Raw genomic sequence first — 22,005 nt, 5'->3', positions numbered from 1 at the left:
TTTTGGGAGACTTCAGGTGCAGAAGTTAGTTGTATTCCTTTCTTCGTGGCACTCTGTCAGCATTGATCTGGGTAATTGATTAATTACCTCATATCCACATTCCCCATCCTCATCCCGCGACAAGCAACCATATTAATTGGTTTGATATGTATTTCAATGTATTCTTGTGAAGTGCATACTGTAGTTTTGAGATTAAAATTCAAGAGTGTAAGTGTAGAAGCGGAGAAGCCAGTTAGGAGGCTGCTGCAATAATCCAGGAGAGAGTCGATGGCAACTTGAACCACAGGTGTGTTATGTTCCTATACAAGAAATCCCTGCATTTAAATGAGAACAAAACCCAACAGAAAGCTGAAAAAAATACAACAGAAAACCCCAAACTAACAAACAACGGGAGATGCAAATGGTTGATAACGAGAGAAATGCAGATTAAAACAATAACAGGACATTGCATCTGCTATTCTGATAATAATTAGAAAGCTGATCTCTACCCCAGAGAAAGTTCCACGCAGGATCCTAAGGGAATGTGTATGAAGAAGTTCATTGCAGCCTTGTTTGCGGCCACGGGGTGGTGAGGACAGCCTGGGTCACCATCACTGGGAGGATGAATGGGTAAAATGTGTATCAGATTTGGGGGAAGCACTTTTCACGCATTATCTCATCTTTTTTTCAAAACATCCCTAAGATAGTGGAACTTTTCATAGCATTCCCATTTTACAGACGACAAAACAAAACCTATCCTCTCCTACACACAAAGGCTGCTTGTCCTCTGGTACATTCGTCCTAGTTTTAGGACGAGCACACGGGGTTCAGGGCCTCAGCCCCATCCTGCGGTCTCAGAGAGGAGTCCCCCCTTCGGCCGTGGGCGACCTCGGGCCTGGGCCGCCAGCACCGTGGACAGCGCCAGGCGCGGGGCGGGGCGTCCATGGAGACGTCACGACGCGCGGAGTCTCAGGAGCGCGCGCCCGTGGGCGGCTGCGTCACGTGACCCAGGTAATTGGCACGGCGCGCGCGCACCCTTTCCGCGCAGCCCCCTGACCTGCAGCCTCCGGACCTCCCTGCAGCGCGGACCCCGCCCGCCCGCCCGGTGAGCGCGGCGGCCCGCCTCCTCCCGGTCCCTGCGCCGCTGCTTCTCCTGCCGTCCTGGGGACCGGCCCCGCAGCTCCTCTTTCCCGGGTCCTGGGGCGCCGCTGCCTGCAGCCCTGAGTCTGGCCCCTCCGGGGGGAGGGGGAGGAGGAACAGACCGTGACCTTAGCTCTGACCTTGGCTAGCCGTGGCCTCCCCCGGGACCCCTAGCCCATCGCGCGCGTACCACCCGGCTAGTCCAGGGTCCTGCGCAGAGGAGCGGGTGCTCGCGGTGGGTTTCTCCAGCCCGAGGACTTCAGACTGCCCCGCGCGTTCCGTGGCCAGGGGAGGGCCCAGAGCTGCGAGAGCTGTGCGGGGGATGGGGAGGGTCAGCGCTCTGCACCTGGCGGGACCCGTAGGCGGCTTCGGACTACCAAGGACCCTAATAGAAGGTTTTAACCGCGGTCTCCGATTACAGATGAGAAAACTGAGGTCCGAGAGAGGGCGGCATGGCCTGAGGTCGCTGCTAGCACGGGAAGTGCTTCTTCCGCCCCCAGGGAGATGTGGGAGGGGGACGGGGTAATCCTGAGGCCACAGCAGGCTGCAGTACGCATTCGCCGAACCGGAGAGACCCTTTTACGCCCCTTGGCCACCTGGCTCAAGCAGGCCCTAGCAGCCTCTCCCCAGTGTCTTGGAACAGGCCCCATCTAATTAGAATTGCGGTTTGTTGCTGAGCAAAAGCTCATCCGCTTCTGAGAAAGTGGGGTCAGAGTAGACCTGCTGCTGAGAGAATCCAGGCTCTGCTGCTGCCCAGCTTGGAGGGCCCTCTGGGGAGAACCCTTCCCGGCCTCTGTTTACTGATCTCTGCAATGGGTGCATTAGGGAGTAGTCCTCACTAGGGCACCCCAGACAGGGTCGTGTGTGTGTGGGAGTCTTAGTGGCTATGGTGTCGGCAGTTTTCTGGGGTTGTGTTGAGGTTCTGAGGTTGGGTTGGGGATACTCTGTGACCTTGTCCTCAGAGAAGAGACCCCCAAGAGATACCCAGGGCAACTCTGCTGGAGTCTGGACTGGGCAGGGGTTGCACAGGGTATCTGACTCTCACTCCTTGTTGCTGTCCTTGACTGTATGGGCAGGAACTAGCAGGGCTGGTTTGGGCTCTGGCTCTAGGTACTGAGCCCTCATGCCCTGCTGGGATGCAGGTGGGGGTGGGTGGCAGGCTGCCCTCCTGCCAGGCTGGGCCAAGGCCGCAGCAGTGCCCAGTGGCCAACCCAGACTGTTTAGTGTTTATAAAAGTGTTCCTGCACCGGGCCATTCTGGACACAGCCAGACTTTGTCCCTATCTGGCCCAAACTGCCCCATTCCTCTGTGGGGGTGGGAGTGGGGCTGGCAGAGGGAGCAGCTCTGGCTCAGCTGATGGGAACTGCATCGCTAAGAGAAATCTGGCTTACATATTGACTGCAGTGATCAGGGCACAGTCGCTGGAACCACACACAGCCCTGTCACTCACCAGCTTAGCCAGCTTAGCCTCTTGCACCTCAGTTTCTCTGTTTATAAAGTGGAACTGATATGAGTGCCCACCCCATGGGATGTGAGAGGATTAAATGAGCACAGTATCTGTCCTAGAATCAGTGCTCCTGACAGTGCCTATTGTGTTTATTCCCATGACGATGGTCTTGATATCTAGTTTCCTTTGCCATAGACTGGGGATGATAAAGCGTCCTGGGTTGTGGATTCTTTTTGATGCTCTAGAAGATTCTCCCTGATGCTTCAGGAGCTCCTGGGCCCAGTGGCCAGCTGGGCTGGCATGACCTTCTCTTTGCCCAGGCCTCTGGGATGGTCAGAGGTGGAACAAGAGTTGGGACCCTGGCTGCCTGACCCCAGAGCTCATTGCCTGGCACTTGGAGAGGTGCTGCTCCCAGAGGAGCCGGTCCCGAGTGCCCCGCACTCTAGGGCTTGGCATCACTGGCTCATGGACTGGGCCAGATGGCCCGAAGCCTCAGGGGCTGAGCATGTGGGAGGGAAGCTTGGGGCACTCAGAGGCTCCCAAGCTCACCTCCCTCCTCCCCGCAGTGGAATCTTTTTTGTTTTGAAAATTTTCTCTGTTCAGGCTTGCTGCTGGTTGCCCCAGGAGCCTGTCCTCCCTCCATCCAGGTGACATCACCCCTTTCCTCTGGCTCATGTGAGTTAGAAGGAGGGCTGTGCCCTGCCCTCTGGTGGGGCCTGACCTTTTGAGGAAAGTCCAGCCAGTGAGTTTCTGGTGACGTGGTTGAGCTGATGGCAGGGGTGAGGCAGAAGGGTGCAACAGGGGGCCTGTTGGCGGAGCATACCTGACCAGGAGCATTGGCTCAGGGCCCAGCCTGGGAGGTACTTGGAAGCCAGTTATACCCCAGAATGCACATTTTCTGGGGCCTGAGCTGTCCAGGGGTAGGGGACTCCTCCTGCCTGGGTGACCCCTGGTGGGGTGGTTCTTGCACCCAGCTTACAAGCTGGGCGGTCTGGGCAGGAGGGCATTAGCTGGTATTCACGGGGAGCTGCTCTATGTCCAGGCAGTGGCTGTGCTGGAGCAGAGGAGGGGGTTCTGCTCACAGTTGCAGGGTGGGGAACAGAGGTCCCACTTTACACATCATGTGTAGGATGAGGTGGCAGGGGTATGGGGTGATCTGGGACCTCAGTGGGCCCTATCAACCCCTAACCTGCCTGGATAGGGATATTTGGGGGTTCTCTAGGATTGGCAGAGGCTCTTAGAACCCTTACCCTCTGCGGAATGGAGAAAGCCCCCATCACTGAAAGCCCAAGATTTAGATATTTTCCCTGGGAAGGTACAGGTGACAGAGTGAGGTGAGATGAGCTGCAGGGCCTCGTTGCCCCTGGTCTGGGTGGGCTTCCAGTCTGTACCTGCCTGGGCTGTTAGCTGTCTTGAGTGGCACTGGTCCTGGGTATAAGCTCTCAGGGTGTCCAGAGTATAGGAGCCAGAGAGGGCAGCTCCAGTCCAAGGGCTGGGCTGGGCCTGGGGCTGCCTTCCATTCTACTCTTCCTGCCCCATCCAGACCTTAGCCCTTCCTGCAATGAAGTGGGGCCATTGTTGGGCCTAGTGTCACCAGCCTTCTGGCTGGGCCTGGGAGAGAGGGCACTCTGGGCCAGGATTGCAGTCACAGGGAGTCACTGGTCACTTTTGGTTGCAATGACTAGAGCCACAGCTCTCCTCAGATAGTGTGCCTCTATCACCCCCTGACACTTGCGCTCACTGGATGCTTTTGTCCCTGCTTTTCCCTGACCATGCACAACACACCTGACCCCTGGAGGACTCCCTGCCCTGGTTCTAGGGTGGTTGGCCTGAGACCCACTCCTTCTTGGTGGTACTCCCTGCACCTGCCCTGTGGCTCTCCAAGTGGGCTCCAGGACCTAGGTTGGGTGCTCCCTGAGGCAGGGCCTGGAGAGTTCATGTCTCTGCACAGGCTTTGGGGACTGTCAGGGAAGGAGTGTGGTCTGGTATGAGTGGGGCACAGCAGGGCTGGGGCTCAGGGCTGTTCAATATCTATTGATAGAGTTTACTGAGCTGGGGGCTCCCACCAGACAGTAAGCCCAGGGGGCTGGGAGAGTGTCACATTCCCAGTCTCATCACTGCCTAGCCCGGCACCATCTGCCCAGTGGGAATGACAAGTGCTGATGAGCGGACAGTGGCTTGGTAGAGCCTCTTCCTGTCTTGGTCCTGCCATTTATGCCTCTCCTTCGTTGCGTGTGTCCAGAATGAGTCAGCTGAGGCTGCTGCCGTCCCGTCTTGGGGCACAGGCTGCGAGGCTCCTGGCTGCACATGACATCCCGGTATTTGGCTGGCGCAGCAGGTCCTCCAGGCCACCGGCCACCTTCCCAAGCAGCAAAGGTGGAGGCGGCTCCAGTTACATGGAGGAGATGTACTTCGCCTGGTTGGAAAACCCCCGGAGTGTCCACAAGGTCAGCACCCCACCCTACCCTGGGCCACTGCAAGGGAGGGAAGCCTTCGGGGGCCCGGCTGTGGCAGGGCAGTGGGGAGAAGCAGCTTGCCTGCTGTGTGATCCTGGGCAGGTTTCTTTGCCTCTCAGGTCCTCAGTAATCAAAGCCTGTTGCTTTCCCGTTGCTGAATCAGCCAGTGGGTGGTGGTTTTGATTGAGAGGACCTGGCCATGCCCTGCTCAGCCACACCTGAGCCCTGCCATGCCCCTTTGTCATGCTCTGCTTTCTCCATATGCCCTCTTGTATGTAATTAGGGACATACGTGTTTGTGTATGTATTGATCTGATAAACACTTGATGATAGTAAAGAAAAAAATTAAATCAGATGGGAGGGTGAAAAGTGAAGTTGTTCTCTGACCCCTTCACCTGCAGTGGAAAGCAGTGCAGTCACATGATCCAAAGCCAGAAGGCATAAGAAGTTACACAGTCAGAAAACTCCCTCCTAATCTATCCTCATCTGCTCAGTTCCCACTGTCCCCTAACTTAGTGTCCTCTATATCCTTTCCAAGACTTGCATTAAGTAAACTTACTGCAAATGTAACTCTGGAATTTGTCTCCCTTTATGCAAAAGTAACCTGTAACACATACTGTTTTGCTCCCTGCTGTTTCGCTTGGTGATGTATCTCCAAGATCTTTCCATATCAGTACATGAAGAGCCTCACTGGTCACTCTGTCCAGCTGTGTAGTATTCCATTGCATGTATGTGCCACCCGTATTCCTGCTGATGGACATCTGGTTCATTTCTAGTCGCTGGCTGTGGCGAACAGTGCTGCAGTGCATCATCTTACACCTTCATCATCTTGCACCTGCAGAGCCATCTGTAGGGTAAATTCCCCAAAGTGGAATAGTTGGGTCCAGGAGTGGCTGTGTGTATTTTGATGGGTATTGCCAAGTTGCTTTCCATGGGGATTGTACCAACTGAGTCTCCCACCAGTGCCGTATGGGAGTGCACAGAGGAAAGAGCTTTTACGTTGTTCTTCTGGAAAACACATGCAAATGCCTGTGTGTGTTCACATCTGCTTTTTGCTTCTACACAGAGAGTAGCAGCCATACATCCTCTTCTGCTTTATTCACTTTAAAACATATCTTGGCAATATTCCATATCCACAATACTGAAAGCACCTTTTTAAAAGACTGTGTAATCTTCCAGATTCTAAATGTAAAATCATTATTTAGCCAGTTTTCTATGGATAGCCATGTAGATTGTTTTTACATTGTCAATTTTTATAAACAGTTCTGCAGGGAACATCGTTGTATGTACATCCAGGCACCCTGGGAAGGCCCTGAGAGCTGTGGTCCTCAAGGAAGACCTGACACTCCCTGGGGTCCCAGCCTGGGCCACTCCTGACTCTTCCCAGGCCCTGACCTGGCTGCGTTCTTGTTTCTGCCCTGCCTAGTCCTGGGACAGCTTCTTCCGAAAAGCCAGCGAGGAAGCCTTTTCTGGCTCTGCTCAGCCACGGCCCCCTTCTGTTGTCCATGAGAGCAGGTCTGCAGTCTCAAGTCGGACGAAGACCAGCAAATTGGTGGAGGACCACCTGGCTGTGCAGTCCCTGATCCGGGCCTACCAGGTGAGGGGCAGCTGAGGCACAGCCTGGGAGGCTGCACTGGCTCCTGGGGTGTGGCCAGGCACTGAAGGGAAGGGGTCTCAGCTCCAACATCATCTCCCCAGAGAGCCCTTCTCCTTGTCCTCTACTGAGCGGCACCTACTCCTCTAGCCAGTCTTTGCCACATCACCATTCAGAGCACTTACCACCTGCTTGAATTTTTTTTGTGCATACTGACTGGTGTGCTTGTGGTCTGTCCCTTGCACACACCATACCCCGAGTACATGGAAGAGCACTTAGTAAGGGATCAAATCCAAAGCCTGTTGAATAAGGGGTGAGTAGATTAACCCTTGTTAATTCTGTTTTCTCCTCTAGAATGGGCATCCCAGGAGAACAGGGACTGATACAGCAGGTGCCTAATTCATGTTTATGGAATGAATGGTTCAGTAAACAATTCTCCCCCACCAGTTGCTCCTCCTGGAGACTTAGGCTCTCCCAGGCTGGGCCCCTGCTCTGTCAGAGTCCCAGTGATGGTCTGTGTTTTTGGTCTTGACCAGACAGGACTAATTGGAGGACTGCTGTGGTGTTCAGGCCATAACAAGCATAATCATTTGGAATATCTCTGGGAACTGCTGGCAGGAGGTATTCCGTCAGGGAAATGTGAGGCAGCAGCAAGCCACAGCAAGGCTAGGGTACGGGGGGCATTAGCAAATGGAAATGATGCTTTGCCTCTGAATGAGATGCCCAATGTGTGGGATGGAACGGAGTTCCCTGTACACCACCCACCTGGGGATGGAAGAGGGAAGGTGAGCAGGGTTGGGTTCCCTTCTGGCCTAAGGACCCATCAATTGTGGGCCACCTAGGAGCAAATGGCAGCTATTGTATATTGTGTCTTTCCTGGCTGGCTGAAAGAAGCACACAGCGATCTAACCCTAGACTTCAAAAATGAAGAACAAGGATGTAAAACTGTATATTAAATACAAGGAAATGTTCAGGGTGCTGCCTGAGGGCCTTATCTTCTAAGCACAGGTCTCAGCCCTTCAGTAGCTCTTTGTTCTTTGATTAATCAAGACGAGGCATTAGAGAGTTTTCCTGGCAGGGTGGCCTCTGGATTCAGGTGTGTTACTCTCTTGTGCCTGGTGTGGGTGAGCTCCCACCAGGAGGGCTGCAGCCCCTTACAGGCCAGTAGCAGGCACAGCTGTGGTTAGAATCACCTGCACACTGTACTGAAAAAAAAACACTGTATTATTATAAGCATTTTCAAACATATAAAAGGCAGAAGGATAGTGTAGTGAGCCCACTACCCATCAATCATGGCCAGCCTTGTTTCATCAATTTCCCCCTTAGCCCCCGCTCACTGCTGATTATTTTGAGGCAGATCCCAGATATAGCATTTCATTCATTGAACATTTCCATATGTATGTCTAGAGAAAAGGGCTCCTTAAAAAATGTGCCATGATACCATTATCACATCTAAACATAATAATGCCTAATATCAAATATGCAGTTGACATTTGTGTTTGCCTTTTGTCCTGTGCTTTCTTTTTTTCTTTTTTTCTTTTTAGATGGAGTTTTACTCTGTCATCCAGGCTGGAGTGCAGTGATGCAATCTCGACTCACTGTAACCTCTGCCCCACGCGGTCAAGCGATTCTCCTGGCTCAGCCTCTTGAGTAGCTGGGATTACAGGTGCTTGCCACCATGCCTGACTGATTTTTGTGTTTTCAGTGGAGATGGGGTTTCACCATGTTGGCCAGGCTGGTCTTGAATTCCTGACCTCAAGTGATCTGCCCGCCTCGGCCTCCCAGAGTGCTGGGATTACAGCGTGAGCCATTGCACCCAGCCTGTGCTTTATTTTTACTGCTTCTTTGAAGCAGGATCCAGCTAAATCCACAGGTTGTAATAGGCTGATGTGGCTCTTACATCTCTTGTACTTTGTAGGTTCCTCTCTGTTTCTTTTTCTGATGTGGAAAAACCAGGTGGTTTGTCCTGGAGGGTTTTCCCGAGTCTGGATTTTGCTGATGGCTTCCTCGTGATGTCATTTCATCTGTCCCATTGTCCCATGTAATTTCTGTACTTTGACAATTAGATCTAGAGGCTCGATCCCATAGACATTTGATTTTTTTTTTTCAAAATCAGCTTCCTGGTGGTGATGGTGATGGCACTTGAGCAGTTAGCAGCTGTGGATAGTGATTTCCTAGATCCATTAACTCACTAGGGGTTGCAAAAATGATGATATGCCAGTTCTGTTTTCCTTTCTTTATTAACTGAAGTCCCGCTATCAGGAGAAACTTCCGTTTGTTAACTCTGTTTATCCTGAGGTGCAGATGGTGTAGGAAAGACAGGATCACTGCTTGATTTTTTTCTTTTATTCAGTGATTTTCAAAATTATGAGGTGATTCCCTAGCATACTCCAAAAGTGACTAATGAAAGTTTATCTTCCTTTTTTTGGATTCATATGAATGCATGAGTGTAGACATATTTGATGAGTTTCAATCTGCTGTAGCTATACTGTCCTTATAGTTGCTCAGAACTTGTCCTTATTCCTAGCACTCGCGGTGTTTGAACACTGCCTTGATGTCGGTATAACAAGATGCTCCAAGCTCAGCTTGTACATTTCTGCCTATTCCAGAACTGTCCAGGTCTCTGGCTGTTTCCTGCTATTGGTTTGATCATTACTTCTGGGCCCTTTCAGGAATCAGAGCCAGGAAAGGGTTTATACTGATGCTTCTAACATGCTGCAAATGTGGGATTTGGGGTTTGTCCTTGACCCTGTCAATCTTATGGCACCATTGCCTTTTAGAGGTGCCAAAAATAGAGGTTCTCAAAGATGCCAGTACAATGGCTTGTTTGATTTCCCATGGCTTACATGCAACAATCTTAGAATAACAGTTCTTTTTTTTTTTTTTTTTTTTTTTTTTGAGACGGAGTTTCTCCTTGTAGCCCAGGCTAGAGTGCAGTGGTGCGACCTCAGCTCACTGCAGCCTCCACTTCCCAGATTCAAGCGATTCTCCTGCCTCATCTTCCCAAGTAGCTGGGATTACAGGCATGTGCTGCCACGCCCAGCTAATTTTGTATTTTTAATAGAGATGGGGTTTCACCATGTTGGTCAGGCTGGTCTCGAACTCCTGACCTCAGGTGATCCACCCACCTTAGCCTCCCAAAGTGCTGGGATTATAGGTGTGAGCCACTGTGCCCAGCCAGCATAACAATTCTAATACTATTATGACTGACTGGTAATAAAAAAGACTTTATGAATTTTTTTCTGTTTGTCTTTAGGGAATATTCCATTAATCAATTGGAATAGTTTCTCTCTGTGTATTTATGCCACTAAGTGGACATACTTATTCATTTGATTCATTTCACTTTCAATTTTTAAGACTTAATTTTGTTTTATAATAATGTAAAATATTTACAAGGTTTGAAAGTCAAATCTTCAAAGCAAGATAAGTTCTTAAAAATCTGGCTCCTAGCCCTGCCTCTCTATCCTATTTTGTCCCCTCCCCTAGATGATAATTTTTCTTATGTTATGGTTTTTTAATTTTATGATTTGCCTTTCTAATGCATATATTTATTTGTGTCTCCTCTTTATTAGATAATGTGTAGTTCACCATACACACTTTGCTAGAATTTGCTTTTTTGCTTAACAATATTTTTTGGAAATTACCTTGTAGTATCAGATGGGGATTTTTCTTCTTCCTTTTAATGGCTCTGGAGTGCTCTGCTGTGTGGATCGCCCATATCCATGCGCCAGTCTCCTGCTGATGGACAGTGGGGAAGTTTCTAGAATTTCACTATTACTAATAGCACCGTAGTGAACACCTTTGTGCGTAGGTCTTTTTCCTCTTTTTGCCAGATGCATGTTGTACTTCTAAACCAGGTTGAGCTCCTGCCACCTTACTGGCTGTGGCTGGGGTCTCGCAGGCAGCAGTGAAGTAGCTGCGGGGCAGAGACGTGGGGAAGCTTAACATTCGGAAATGGGAAGAGAGGGGCTGGGGCTCAGAGCCTTACCCTGGAGGAGGTCTGTCCAGCTGGGTCCCAGCCCCACCCTGCTCTTTTCCCTCCTCCCAGATCCGCGGTCACCATGTGGCCCAACTGGACCCCCTGGGCATTCTGGATGCAGACCTGGACTCCTTTGTGCCCTCAGACTTGATCACAACCATTGATAAACTGGGTAAGACCCTTCCTCAGGACAATCATGGCAGTGCTGTGTGGGTGGCCCAGTAAGGGGCCCACGGGCCCTGGGGACAGCCTGATCCTCGGGAATCCATGGAGCCCGGGGAGCAGCCCACAGGGCCTCCTTTCCACCTTGCCTGTGTACTGCCTGTTGTTCCTGAGAAGGACGCCTGCCACTTTCCCTAGCTTGTGCCCCATGTGTTCAAGCCTGAGAGGCTTATCCACCCTGCCTCCCTGGGCTCACTCTCACTTCTGCTCCCCAGGCTGGACCCAGAGGGAGGGCACTGGGGAGACTGGGAGGTCTGGTGAGACTGCAGGGCTCCACCTGGGCCTGACCTCCTTCCCTCCACTCTGCTGCCTGGGGCTCGGCCACACCTTCTCCAGCCTTCTATGACCTGCAGGAGGCTGACCTTGATAAGGAGTTCCAGCTGCCAACAACCACCTTCATTGGGGGCTCTGAAAACACCCTCTCTCTGCGGGAGATCATTCGGCGCCTGGAGGTGAGCACAGGCGGGTGTGTGGGGTGCAGCTGAAGCAGCTCTTCGGAGCTCGCCAGAGGATGGGAAGGCACTGTCTTTTTTGTTCCAGAGAGCAGGGATGTCAGCCATCCCTCCTCCCCGCTCCTCATGGGGTCCCAATGTGTCTCCCCAGAACACCTACTGCCAGCACATTGGCCTGGAGTTCATGTTCATCAACGATGTGGAGCAGTGCCAGTGGATCCGGCAGAAGTTTGAGACCCCTGGTGTGATGCAGTTCTCCAGCGAGGAGAAGCGGACACTGCTGGCCCGGCTGGTGCGCTCCATGAGGTTGGCACCACCCGGAGGGCCAAGTGGCTGGAGGTCCTGCTCCAGGGCTCTATGAGACGTCCCACACCCTGCCTAAGAGAGAAGGAGGGGCCCCAGGAAGGCAGGACTGGATCGGCCTCACCGCTGGCTGCAGGGAGGAGAGTTGGGACCAGGTGTTTAGGCAGTTTGGCCAAGAGCTGGCCCAAGGCAGAGCAGATCAGGTGGGCAGGGATAAGGCTCTAGGAGAACAAGACAGCAGGGACACTGAGCAAGGCCATAAGTGGCGGGAAGTGGCTGTGGGAACGTTTGGGCAGAAAATTATCCCTGGTGTGGAGTGAGTGTGGCCACACCACCTGTCTGTTCACTGGACTTTTCTGAAGCTGGGTCCCCCAGGGCTGCAGGGGCTAGGGGAGCACCTGACTCAGCTGCTGGATGCAAAGTGGATTCCTGAGCAGCGAGGTGTGGGCTGGAGTTTGGATCCGGCTGGGTGGAGATCTTTGGGACTTGGCGAAGAGAGCCCTTGGAGTGTGGCAGGAGGGTAGTGGGCTAGGAGCGGGTGGGCAGTGGCCTGTTGGAGGAGCTTGGCTATGAGGAAGAGAGAGGGCGGCAGCTGGGAAGGGGTGTAGGCAGAGGCGTTTGGTTCAGCTGGGAAGATGCCTAGCCTCCCCTAACCCTGTGTTCCTTTGCTGGGTGGGACAGGTGTGGTATCCATGGTGGGCCCTGGACCATGTGGATGGATGGAGGGTTTGTGACTTCCTCTGTCTTCAGCATTCAGCTCTGAGCACTCATGAACAGCCCCTGTGAGCCCCAGTCCCCTCCCTCTCCATCCCTTTCCCTCTCCTCTCCCCATCCTCTCCCCAAGCAGGTTTGAAGACTTCCTGGCCCGGAAATGGTCCTCAGAGAAGCGGTTTGGCCTGGAGGGCTGTGAAGTGATGATTCCTGCCCTCAAGACCATCATCGACAAATCCAGCGAGATGGGGATCGAGAATGTCATCTTGGGGATGCCACACAGGTGGGTCCCCCTCCCTGCTGTGCCTTGCGCATTCTCCTCCAGCCCAGGGTACAGAGGTGGGAGAGATGAGATGGAAATCAGAGCGGAGGTGTTGGTGGGACCTGGGGGTAGAGGTGGGTTTCCTGGAAAGTTCTGAGTCCTGGGCCTGGCCTACTCATCACAGAAATTGCTGGACACTCGGCCAGAGTCACCTGGGGCCAGGTACTAACCAGGTTATCAGGCACCCTCTCTCCCTGGCCATGTTGCCGCTGTCCCTAGCAAGGGTGAGATTTCAGAAAGGGGTGCACTATACTTCTTGAGGTTCTTGTGGACAAGGAGAGGTGGAGGGGTTTCTTCCAGGGAAGGGAGGGCAGGGCCTGGGCAGTTGTTCCCGGATTGTGTCCCCCACAGGGAGGTCTGTGGAGGTGAGCTGAGGGTCTCTGACCTGGCTGCAAGCTGACTGCATGTTCCCTTGACCTTGATGAAGATCTGGGAGGCTTGCTCAGCAGTGGGGCGTTACCTCTGAGCTGGAGCCTGTGGGGAAGCAGGAGGGGGAATGTAGCCTGGGGGACAGAGACCTCTGTGGCCAGGGGTCCTGCTGAGTGGGTGTGTGCAGATGTGCAGAGTGGCCTGTGGGAAGGGCCCTGGGCTTTTCCCGTGACCAGGGAGCTGCTTGTGGTTGGACTAGCCCAGGGCCGCATCAGCATGAGGGCATCCAAATGCATGGTGCAGGTTTCCCCATCCGTGGCTGGCCTGCCAGGACCTTGGGGTTTGTCTGTCATGGGGGGCCTGGGAATGCCCAGTGTCTGGTCAGAGAGTTGGGCAGAGCTGGCCTAGTGGCCTGAGGCAGCAAGGAAGCATGGGGCTTTAGGCGTCAGGCCATTACAGCAGCAGGAGAGGATGGTACCTGGTGATCGGGTGGCCTGAGGAGGGCTCTGGGCACAAAGGGGCTGTATTAGGCCAGGCCAGGCCTCCACAGTGGGGGAGGGAACCCTGAGGCCTGCGGGCTTTGCCAGGTGAGAGCCCGGCCCCTCTGGCTCCAGGGGAAGGCTGAATGTGCTGGCCAACGTGATCCGCAAGGACCTGGAGCAGATCTTCTGCCAGTTTGACCCCAAGCTGGAGGCGGCGGATGAGGTGGGTGCCATGCCCAGGTCCCAGCACCCTTGGAGAGCTGGGTGTTTGGGAGGTGGACTGGGGAGGGGCTGAGCTGGGAGCTTCCGGGCTGAGATAAACCTTGAGATGGATGCATTGGAGAAGCCTGCAGGAGAGAGGCTGGGTGTTTGCCTGAGGCCCCTAAGGCTTTTTGGAGCAAGGGCTGCAGTCTGTGGTAGCTGGGAGGGCCCTCAGATAATCTGGGTCAACCTACCTGTTTTGAGCTAGGGAAACTGAAGCCCAGAGATGCAAAGGCTTGCTGGAAGTTGCTCAGTTCTGCTCATGTGGCTGTGCCTCCGTGTCCAAAGTCCTGTCCACCAGCCAGGAATGACTCCTTTGCTCATTTGTTTACCCAGCAGAGCCTTGGGAGGTGAGGATGGTTTTCCGTACCCATTGACCTGCTGAGGAAATGTTGTTCCTGCTCCCACCCCCTCCCTGGGAGGCCTTGGCCAGGCCTTCAGCCCAGACTGCCTGGCCTCTTTCTTTCCTTTTCTTTTTGAGATGGAGTTTTGCTCTTGTTGCCCAGGCTGGAGTGCAATGGCATGATCTTGGCTCACTGCAACCTCTGTCTCCTGGGTTCAAGCGATTCTCCTGCCTCAACCTTCCAAGTAGCTGAGATTACAGGCATGCACCACCACGCCCGGCTAATTTTTGTATTTTTAGTAGAGCTGGGGTTTCGCCATGTTGGTCAGGCTGGTCTTGAACTCGTGACCTCAGGTGATCTGCCTGCCTTGGCCTCGCAAAGTGCTGGGATTACAGGCATGGAGCCACCACTTCCGGCCAACTACCTAGCCTCTTTCAAAGTCCTGCTCATCTTCCCTTTCGGTGGCTCTCTGGGTCCTCTGGGCAGTGAGCCTGTCACTCCCTCCTCTGTGTCCCTTTGCCCTCAGGACTATCTCTCCTGCTGTCTCCAGCCTGCTGCCTCCAGCCTGCTGCCGTGTGTGTGTGTGTGTGTGGACCCATACCTACCGGCTCCTATCCCAGGTCTTTCTGACATCCTGTTCCTTTTGTTCTAGCACCTTCAGCCTTCTAAGCCTCAGTTTGCTCTTCTGTAAAACAGGGATAAAAGTGCATGCCCCAGAATGGTTGCAGTGAGTCAAAGATGACCTGTGTGTATACTGGAAAACTTGGCCAAAGGATGTTTAAAATGAAATTACTATTTTTTTCAACTGAAAAAGAAATTTGATCATTGTGAAAACAACAAAACAGAACAAAGCTTATAAAATGAGAATATGTTCCTCAGTGAGACTCCATTCTTGTGGCCAATTTTGTTTGTGTGCTTCTGTTGTGTTTAGGTGTGTACTTCTAGAAACATTTCATGCTGATACAAACAAACGTCTTTGTCCAGTGCAGCCTTATTTGTAAGAGGCCATGGGCATAGCCGTGATGCCGGGTGGCACCTTGCTGTTTTCACTTAACAGGTTGTCATTGTTTCCTGCCTGCACACATGGGCTACCCCAGGCTTCTTACAGCTAGAGCCATCCCTCGTGCTGGACATTGGGTTGTTCTAATGAGGGTCCTTGCACATGTGTGAGCGAGTTTATCTGTTAGATGGTGCCCGAGCAGTGCAGTGGCTGGAGCTAAGGGGGTGGGACCGAACGACCCTCCCAGGAGCTGGCAGATGTCAGCGAGCCCATCCACAGTGCGTGACGGTGCCAGAGCCCCCACCCCACTTCCTCCCACACGCTCTCGAATCCTTTCATCTTTGCCAATATGACAGGTTCAAAAGAGGATTTTGTTGTAATGCATTTCTTTGTTATGAATTCAGTTGCTTATCTTTTCACATGCTTTTGAGCCATTCATATTTTTCTGTAAATTCCTGCTTGTGGCTTTTGCTCATTTTCCTGTGGAGTTTTTGGGCTTTATCTTCCTGATTTGTAAAAGCGTTTTGTACATTGAGGGAATTTGCCCTTTGCCTGCATTTGTTTGTGAATATTTTTCTCAGCTTGATTTGTTTCCCCTATCGCTGGGCGTGGGTTTGCTCCCCCATGGCAAATTTGTTAGAATTTAGGTGTCTTTTGTGTTTTCTGGTGTTAGGATATTGTGTAGAATGCTGGAAGTCTTCCTTGCTTCAGGGTCATAAAATGTTGTGTGTCCCTCATTGCTGCCATTGGTGTGAGGAGTCAGGGGATTCAGCTTCAGTGTTTGCTGGAGGCCTGGCTGAGGGTCTCCGCACTGATGCCTAGGCACTGCCCTTCTCTCCCTGCCTTCCCCGCTGCTAGATGGCCTTCCCCACTCTTATGCTCTCCTGCTCTGTGGTCAGTGTACGGAGAGGCTCTGAGCCAAGGCCTGAGGTCCCTGCCTTCCTCCCTCAGGCCAGTGAGGAGGGGCAGTGTGATGAGGAGAGAGGGGTCGGGGACAACTTGGCCCTCCGAGGCAGTGGGATCTGGGGAATGTGCCAGCCTGACTGTGGGCTGCAGTGCCTGCCTGTGTGTCTGCCTGTCTGATGTGGGAGGGGAGGATCCATCATGTTCCCATCTCCACCTTCAGGGCTCCGGGGACGTCAAGTACCACCTGGGCATGTACCATGAGAGGATCAACCGCGTCACCAACCGGAACATCACTCTGTCGCTGGTTGCCAACCCCTCCCACCTGGAGGCAGTGGACCCTGTGGTGCAGGGGAAGACAAAGGCAGAGCAGTTCTACCGTGGAGACGCCCAGGGCAAGAAGGTGAGCTCACCTGGGGGAGCCCCGAGGATCTGGGCCCTTCAGGGTGGGCCCAGAGGGCTGGGCTGGGCCCTGGGTCTCCACAGTACAGGTGCGGGGCTGGGCTACATGGGCTGGGGCACGCAGCCCCTCCTGTCTCACACCTGCCCTGCAGGTCATGTCCATCCTGGTTCATGGGGACGCCGCCTTTGCTGGCCAGGGCGTGGTATATGAGACCTTCCACCTGAGTGACCTGCCCTCCTACACCACCAACGGTACCGTGCACGTCGTCGTCAACAACCAGGTGAGTGTGTAGGCTCCATGCTGGGCCTCACAGCGTCAGCATCCCTGGAAATCCAGGCAGTAGCTTGGGGGGAAGGTGAGATGCTCCTGGCTCTGAGCCCACTGCTGTGCTGCTTACCAGGCAGGACCCTGCTCTTCCCAGCCTTGGTGTCCTGGTCTGTGAAATTGGAAGACACAATAGGGAGGGATAAGTAGGGCTGGAAGGACCAAAGGAGCACCTGTGTAGCGAGTGCCTCATGGAGGCTGCCTGTGTCCAGCCCCGCATGGGCAATCTTAGACACAGGGACGTTGGTGCCCTTTCTCTAAGGCAGCTGAGCTTCTAACAGCTCATCTGGAGTCTAGAAATACCTGCGTTCACTGCCTTGTTTGCATTAAGTCACGTCATCGTCCTTGAACATCCTGTGAGGTGGAAATTTAAGTGAGCCCTTTTTATAGATGAGGAAACAGGCTGTGGGAGTGTAAGCACCTTGCCCCAGGTTGCAGCTAGCAGTTGTTGGGACTGGGATTTTCCAGGCCTATGTTCCTCACTACCAGTGTGTCAAAGTGACTGGCAAAAAAGAGCAGGCTCCACACGGCTGGTGTTGCTGCCGTCCCCGTGGGAGCTGTTGCCGTGTCTAATTGTGGGTCTGCTCACCATCACCCTGTTGTGTCCCACATCCCTCCTGGGCACCTCAGTGGACCTTGAGCATCCCCCTGCTCAGTCTCCAAGGCTGGCACCTTCTATCTCACTCTAAGTAAATTGAGAGGCGCAGCAGGTTTCTCCTGCCTCTGCAGATTGGATTCACCACAGACCCCCGAATGGCCCGCTCCTCACCATACCCGACTGACGTGGCCCGGGTGGTAAATGCGCCCATCTTCCACGTGAACGCCGATGACCCAGAGGCTGTGATATACGTGTGCAGTGTGGCAGCCGAATGGAGAAACACTTTCAACAAAGACGTTGTCGTGGACCTGGTGGGTCTGGGGACTGAGGCCAAGGCATGGGTGTCCCATCCCTGCTGTGCTGAGCCAGCCAGATCTTCAGCATCTTCAGCACTCAGGGCTGGGAGTGCTTCTTGGATGAGAGATTTATGCCACCAAGAGCAATCTGTGCAAAGGCCTGGGATGGGACATTCATTCAGTGATAGGTGATAGTGGAGCTCAAAGGGCTCCGAGTGGGTGTGCCCTGCCCAGATATTCCCCAATTTTGCAGCAGCTACATTGACCACACAGCATAGGGGAGGGCCTGAGCCCCTCTGGCTGCTCCTGCAGGTCTGTTACCGCCGGCGCGGCCACAATGAGATGGACGAGCCCATGTTCACCCAGCCACTCATGTACAAGCAGATCCACAGACAGGTGCCTGTGCTGAAGAAGTACGCAGACAAGCTGATTGCCGAGGGCACAGTCACCCTGCAGGAGTTTGAGGTGGGCAGGCAGGCTGCAGGGGCGCCCAAGACAAACTTTGGGTGGGGACCCTGGAGAGGGGTTGTAGATGTTACCAGCCCAATGCTGGGCACTAAGGATTTAAAGAAGTAGCCACTATGGTCCTTGTCCCCAAGAGGCCCCAGTTACCAAAGGGGACCAAGAACTAAGGATGCAGTTACAGCCAAGTGGGACACAGTGGGTACTGCAATGTGGGGGAAACCCAGCCTTGAGCAGGAGTGTGTGTGGGAAGGCTTCCTGTAGGAGGCGGCCCTGAGCTGGGGTTGTCCCCATAATTATCTGTGGAGTGTTGGTCCTTCCACTTTCATGGAGCTCTGAGAGCAAGGACTACAAGTTTCCGGAGCCTTCTCCAAGCCCCTTGCTGAGCGCACTGCAGGCCTGCCCAGCCTCGGGGTACCTGTACAGGATCCCCTGAACTCTGAGACTTTGGCTTTTAGCCATGAGGTCCCTATAGGCCAGAGACAGAGAGTTCTAGAAGAACTTGGTGATGGGGACCAGGACTTACGAGTCCAAGTGGGCTGGGCGTCTGGCTGCCCAGGGCTTTGGTGCTCTGTCCACATCCTCATCCTGATTCCAGGAAGAAATTGCCAAATACGACCGGATCTGTGAGGAGGCTTATGGCAGGTCGAAGGATAAAAAGATCCTGCATATAAAGCACTGGTTGGACTCCCCCTGGCCTGGTAAGCAAGCAGTGTGTGGCTCAGAGGGACTCCCCTGGGCCTTGAGGTCTTGCACTGGGATCAGGACTGGAATGGCCCTGGGTGACAGCTGTCATTGCCTAGTCTAGAGGCTGCAGGCTCTATCACTGAGTCCCCAAAGCTGCATGGGGCCGATTCCTGCAAGTCAAGGATAGCATTGCCCTCTGAGCATGGATGGCCAGGTGCTCACTGAAAAGGGAGGGCACAGCCAGGTGGGAGAGGAAGCCCTGGGCACTGGATGCTTGGGGCCAGGGTGCTCAGAGGGCCTCCCTGGGGGGCAGGGTTAGAAGAGCTGTTACCCTGGGGCCCAGAGGTGGGTGTTGGGCCTGTGGGGGAGTTGCAGCTGTGGCTGTCCAGCTGTCCCAGGTCCCAAGGGTGGGCTCAGGGTGAGCCTGAGTGCCGGTGGAGTTTGGGAAGCCATGGGCCACTCAGTCCTGGGGAGGCAGGCTGGCCAGGGGGATCAGAGCCCACCACTGACACAGTGTGGACAGAGCCTCTCTCCCTCTCAGGCTTCTTCAACGTAGATGGGGAGCCCAAGAGCATGACGTGCCCAGCCACGGGGATCCCTGAGGACATGCTCACCCATATCGGCAGCGTGGCCAGCTCTGTGCCCCTGGAGGACTTTAAGATCCACACCGGTGAGGTTGCTGGGCAGGCTGCAGCCCAGGCTGCTGGCCCCACCCCCACATTGTGCCTTGAAGGGAGGTTGGTTGGGATGCAAGAGAGATGGTGTGTCGCATTCTTGCTCAGTCTGCAGTGGGTCCACGTAGCTCTTGGCACCTCGTCTGTGCCCGTGACAGTAGCTCTTCTCAGGGTGGGCGTGGCAAGCTGGGCAGCTCCAGATGCCACACTCCCAGCTGGGTACCAGTGACTAGGCTGGGGACCTTGGATTTTCCAAATGCCTTTGCCGGGGCGTCCCTGCATCAGGCAAAAGAGCAGGAAAGCAAGGGCTCCCATACAGGGGCTGGAACGCAGCCTGGAACGTGGGCAGGATTCTGCAGCTGAAAGGATGGCGGCTTGCCAGGGCCTGGACCAATGACCGAGGGCAGCCCCCCCACTCCGGGGTGAGACTGGAATGTGGGTGGTCACCGACTGCACCCCTTGGCTGGGGCCACTGTGACCTTTGCCTGGGAAGTCCGGAGGGTCCCCTGTGGCTGTATTGGGGTGCCTACACACCCTCTGACCCACCTGGAGGAGTTCTGAGGGGGTTCCCTTACAGTGTGCACCGAGACCGAATGTCCTGGGGCAGCTGCTGACAGCGTTTGGGGCATGTGCCCGCTCTGTTTGTTTGTTAGCCTCTGTGTGTGGGGCTGACAGGAGCACAGCATAAGCCTGGGGACTTGGAGTCAAATCTGAGTACCTTGACAGCTGTGTGATCTGAGTAAATGACTCTGAGCCTGACAGTGTCTGGAACGTGGCCAATGCTTGCCAAGTGGTACCTGCTCCACCCCTCCACAGGCTCAGGGTGGCCCCTTGTCTCAGCTGGAGGAGGGGTGCCTGGCCCTGGGCCCTCCTGCAGCATCCCTGCCCTCCGACCAAATCAACAGATGGCTGCCCTGCTTTGTGCGGGGTGTGTGCTGAGCACCTGCCTACACGCCCCAGGGCTGGCTGTCCTGTGGCCCTCAGGCCAGCACTCCTCTCCCACAGGCCTCTCTCGCATTCTGCGGGGCCGTGCGGACATGATCAAGAACCGGACGGTGGACTGGGCGTTGGCAGAGTACATGGCCTTTGGCTCCCTGCTGAAGGAGGGCATCCACGTGCGGCTCAGCGGGCAGGATGTGGAGAGGGGCACGTTCAGGTGAGCGCAGTGGGGCTCAGCATCCGCACAGGAGACCTGGAGCAGAAGCTGGGCCTGGCTTGGGGATCCCGAGGGGGCCTTTGTTGGGATGGGATCTTCACAGCATCCCTAGCCCCTGCCCTCAGGTGGCATCATCAGATGGCCATCTCGCTGGCCCCCCAGGGCAAGTGTGCAGAGCTCACTGCTGGGCCCAAGCTGTCCACTGAGGTCAAGCTGGTGGCTATCTGTGGTCCTCAGGATCATGTGTGTGTGGGAGGTGTGTGGTGTGTGTGTGTGGTGTGTTTGGTGTGTATGTGGTGTGTGTGTGGTATGTGGTGAGTGGGGGGGAGTGTATAGGGAGTGTGTGTGTGGTGCATGTGTGTGGTGTGTTTGTCGTATGTGTGGTGTGTTTGGTGTGTGTGTATGGTGTGGGGTATGTGTGTGACGTGTTTGTGTGGTGTGTGTGTGGTGTGGGTGTGTGATGTGTGTGTAGGTGTATTTGTGTGGTGTTTGGAGTATGTGTGTGGAGTTTGGAATGTATGTGGTGTGTGTGGGTGTGTGGTGTGTGTGGATGGGGTGTGTATGTATGTGGTGTGTGTGTGGAGTGTATATGTGGTGTGAATGGTGTGTATGTGGTATGTGGTGAGTGGGGGGGTGTGTGTATGTGGTGTGTGTGGTATTTGTGTGTGACGTGTTGTGTATGTGGTGTGTGGTGTATGTGTTTGTGTCTGTGTGGTTGTATGGTGTGTCGTGTGTGTTGTATGTGTGGGGTGTGTATGTGTGTGGTGTGTATGTGTGTCTGTGGGGGATGTGTATGGTGTGTGTATGTGGCGTGTGTGTTGGGGATGTGTGTGGTATGTAGGGGGATATGTGTGGTACGCGTGGGTGGGTGTGGTGTGTGTGTGGTGTATGGTGTGTGTATGGTGTGTGTGATGTATGTGTGGTGTGTGTGGAGTGTATGTGTGTGGTGTGTATGTGTGTATGGTGTGTGTGGTGTGTGTGGGGGTGTGTGGTGTGTATGTGTGGGTGTGTGTGGTGTGTTTTGTGGTGCATGTGTGGTGTGTGTCACATGTGGTGTTTGTGGTGGGTGCGGTATGTGGTGTGTGTTGAGTGTGGTGTATGTGTGGGGTATGTGTGGTGTGTGTATGTGTGGTGTGTGTGTGTGGTTTGTGGGGGTGTATGTGTGTGGGGTGTGTATAGTGTGTGTGGGATGTGTATGGTGTGTGTGATGTGTGTGTATGTTTGGCGTGTGTGTAGGGTATATATGTGTGTGGTGTGTGTGAGGGTGTGTGTGTTGTGTGTGGTATGTGTGGAGTGTGTGGTGTGTAGTGTGGTGTGTGTGTGATGTGTGATATGTGATATGTGTGGTATGTGTCATGTTTGGTGCATGTGTGGTATGTGGTATATGTGGGGTGTGTGTGGTCGTGTGTGTGTGTGTAGTGTGTGTAGTGTATGTAGTGTGT

General features: G+C 54.1%; 1 protein-coding gene across 5 annotated transcripts in view; it reads left to right on the top strand.

The window, feature by feature from the left end:
• The first annotated feature begins 982 nt into the window (after nucleotides 1-982).
• OGDHL (oxoglutarate dehydrogenase L) overlaps nucleotides 983-22,005 on the top strand; it is a 28,240-nt gene continuing 7,217 nt past the window's right edge. For 2 of the 5 annotated variants that reach the window (XR_008491953.2, XM_054435745.2), the window contains exons 1-14: nucleotides 4,809-5,013; nucleotides 6,448-6,618; nucleotides 10,664-10,766; nucleotides 11,153-11,268; nucleotides 11,420-11,574; nucleotides 12,419-12,565; nucleotides 13,588-13,678; nucleotides 16,187-16,366; nucleotides 16,518-16,646; nucleotides 17,420-17,599; nucleotides 17,897-18,049; nucleotides 18,645-18,747; nucleotides 19,275-19,403; nucleotides 20,413-20,563. Coding sequence is in view for 4 of the 5 variants with exons in the window: in XM_054435745.2 (XP_054291720.2) it covers nucleotides 4,810-5,013; nucleotides 6,448-6,618; nucleotides 10,664-10,766; nucleotides 11,153-11,268; nucleotides 11,420-11,574; nucleotides 12,419-12,565; nucleotides 13,588-13,678; nucleotides 16,187-16,366; nucleotides 16,518-16,646; nucleotides 17,420-17,599; nucleotides 17,897-18,049; nucleotides 18,645-18,747; nucleotides 19,275-19,403; nucleotides 20,413-20,563 (2,012 nt within the window). In the remaining variant the exon portion in view is untranslated. Of the gene's footprint in view, nucleotides 1,085-1,557; nucleotides 5,014-6,447; nucleotides 6,619-10,663; nucleotides 10,767-11,152; nucleotides 11,269-11,419; nucleotides 11,575-12,418; nucleotides 12,566-13,587; nucleotides 13,679-13,921; nucleotides 14,067-16,186; nucleotides 16,367-16,517; nucleotides 16,647-17,419; nucleotides 17,600-17,896; nucleotides 18,050-18,644; nucleotides 18,748-19,274; nucleotides 19,404-20,412; nucleotides 20,564-22,005 lie in introns of those variants that run through there. The other 3 variants (XM_054435744.2, XM_054435742.2, XM_054435746.2) reach the window with 3 other exon arrangements.

This window comes from Pongo pygmaeus, chromosome 8 (assembly GCF_028885625.2).
Source record: "Pongo pygmaeus isolate AG05252 chromosome 8, NHGRI_mPonPyg2-v2.0_pri, whole genome shotgun sequence".
NCBI classification, from domain to species: domain Eukaryota; kingdom Metazoa; phylum Chordata; class Mammalia; order Primates; family Hominidae; genus Pongo; species Pongo pygmaeus.
This window is presented reverse-complemented; position numbering and strand designations above follow the sequence as displayed.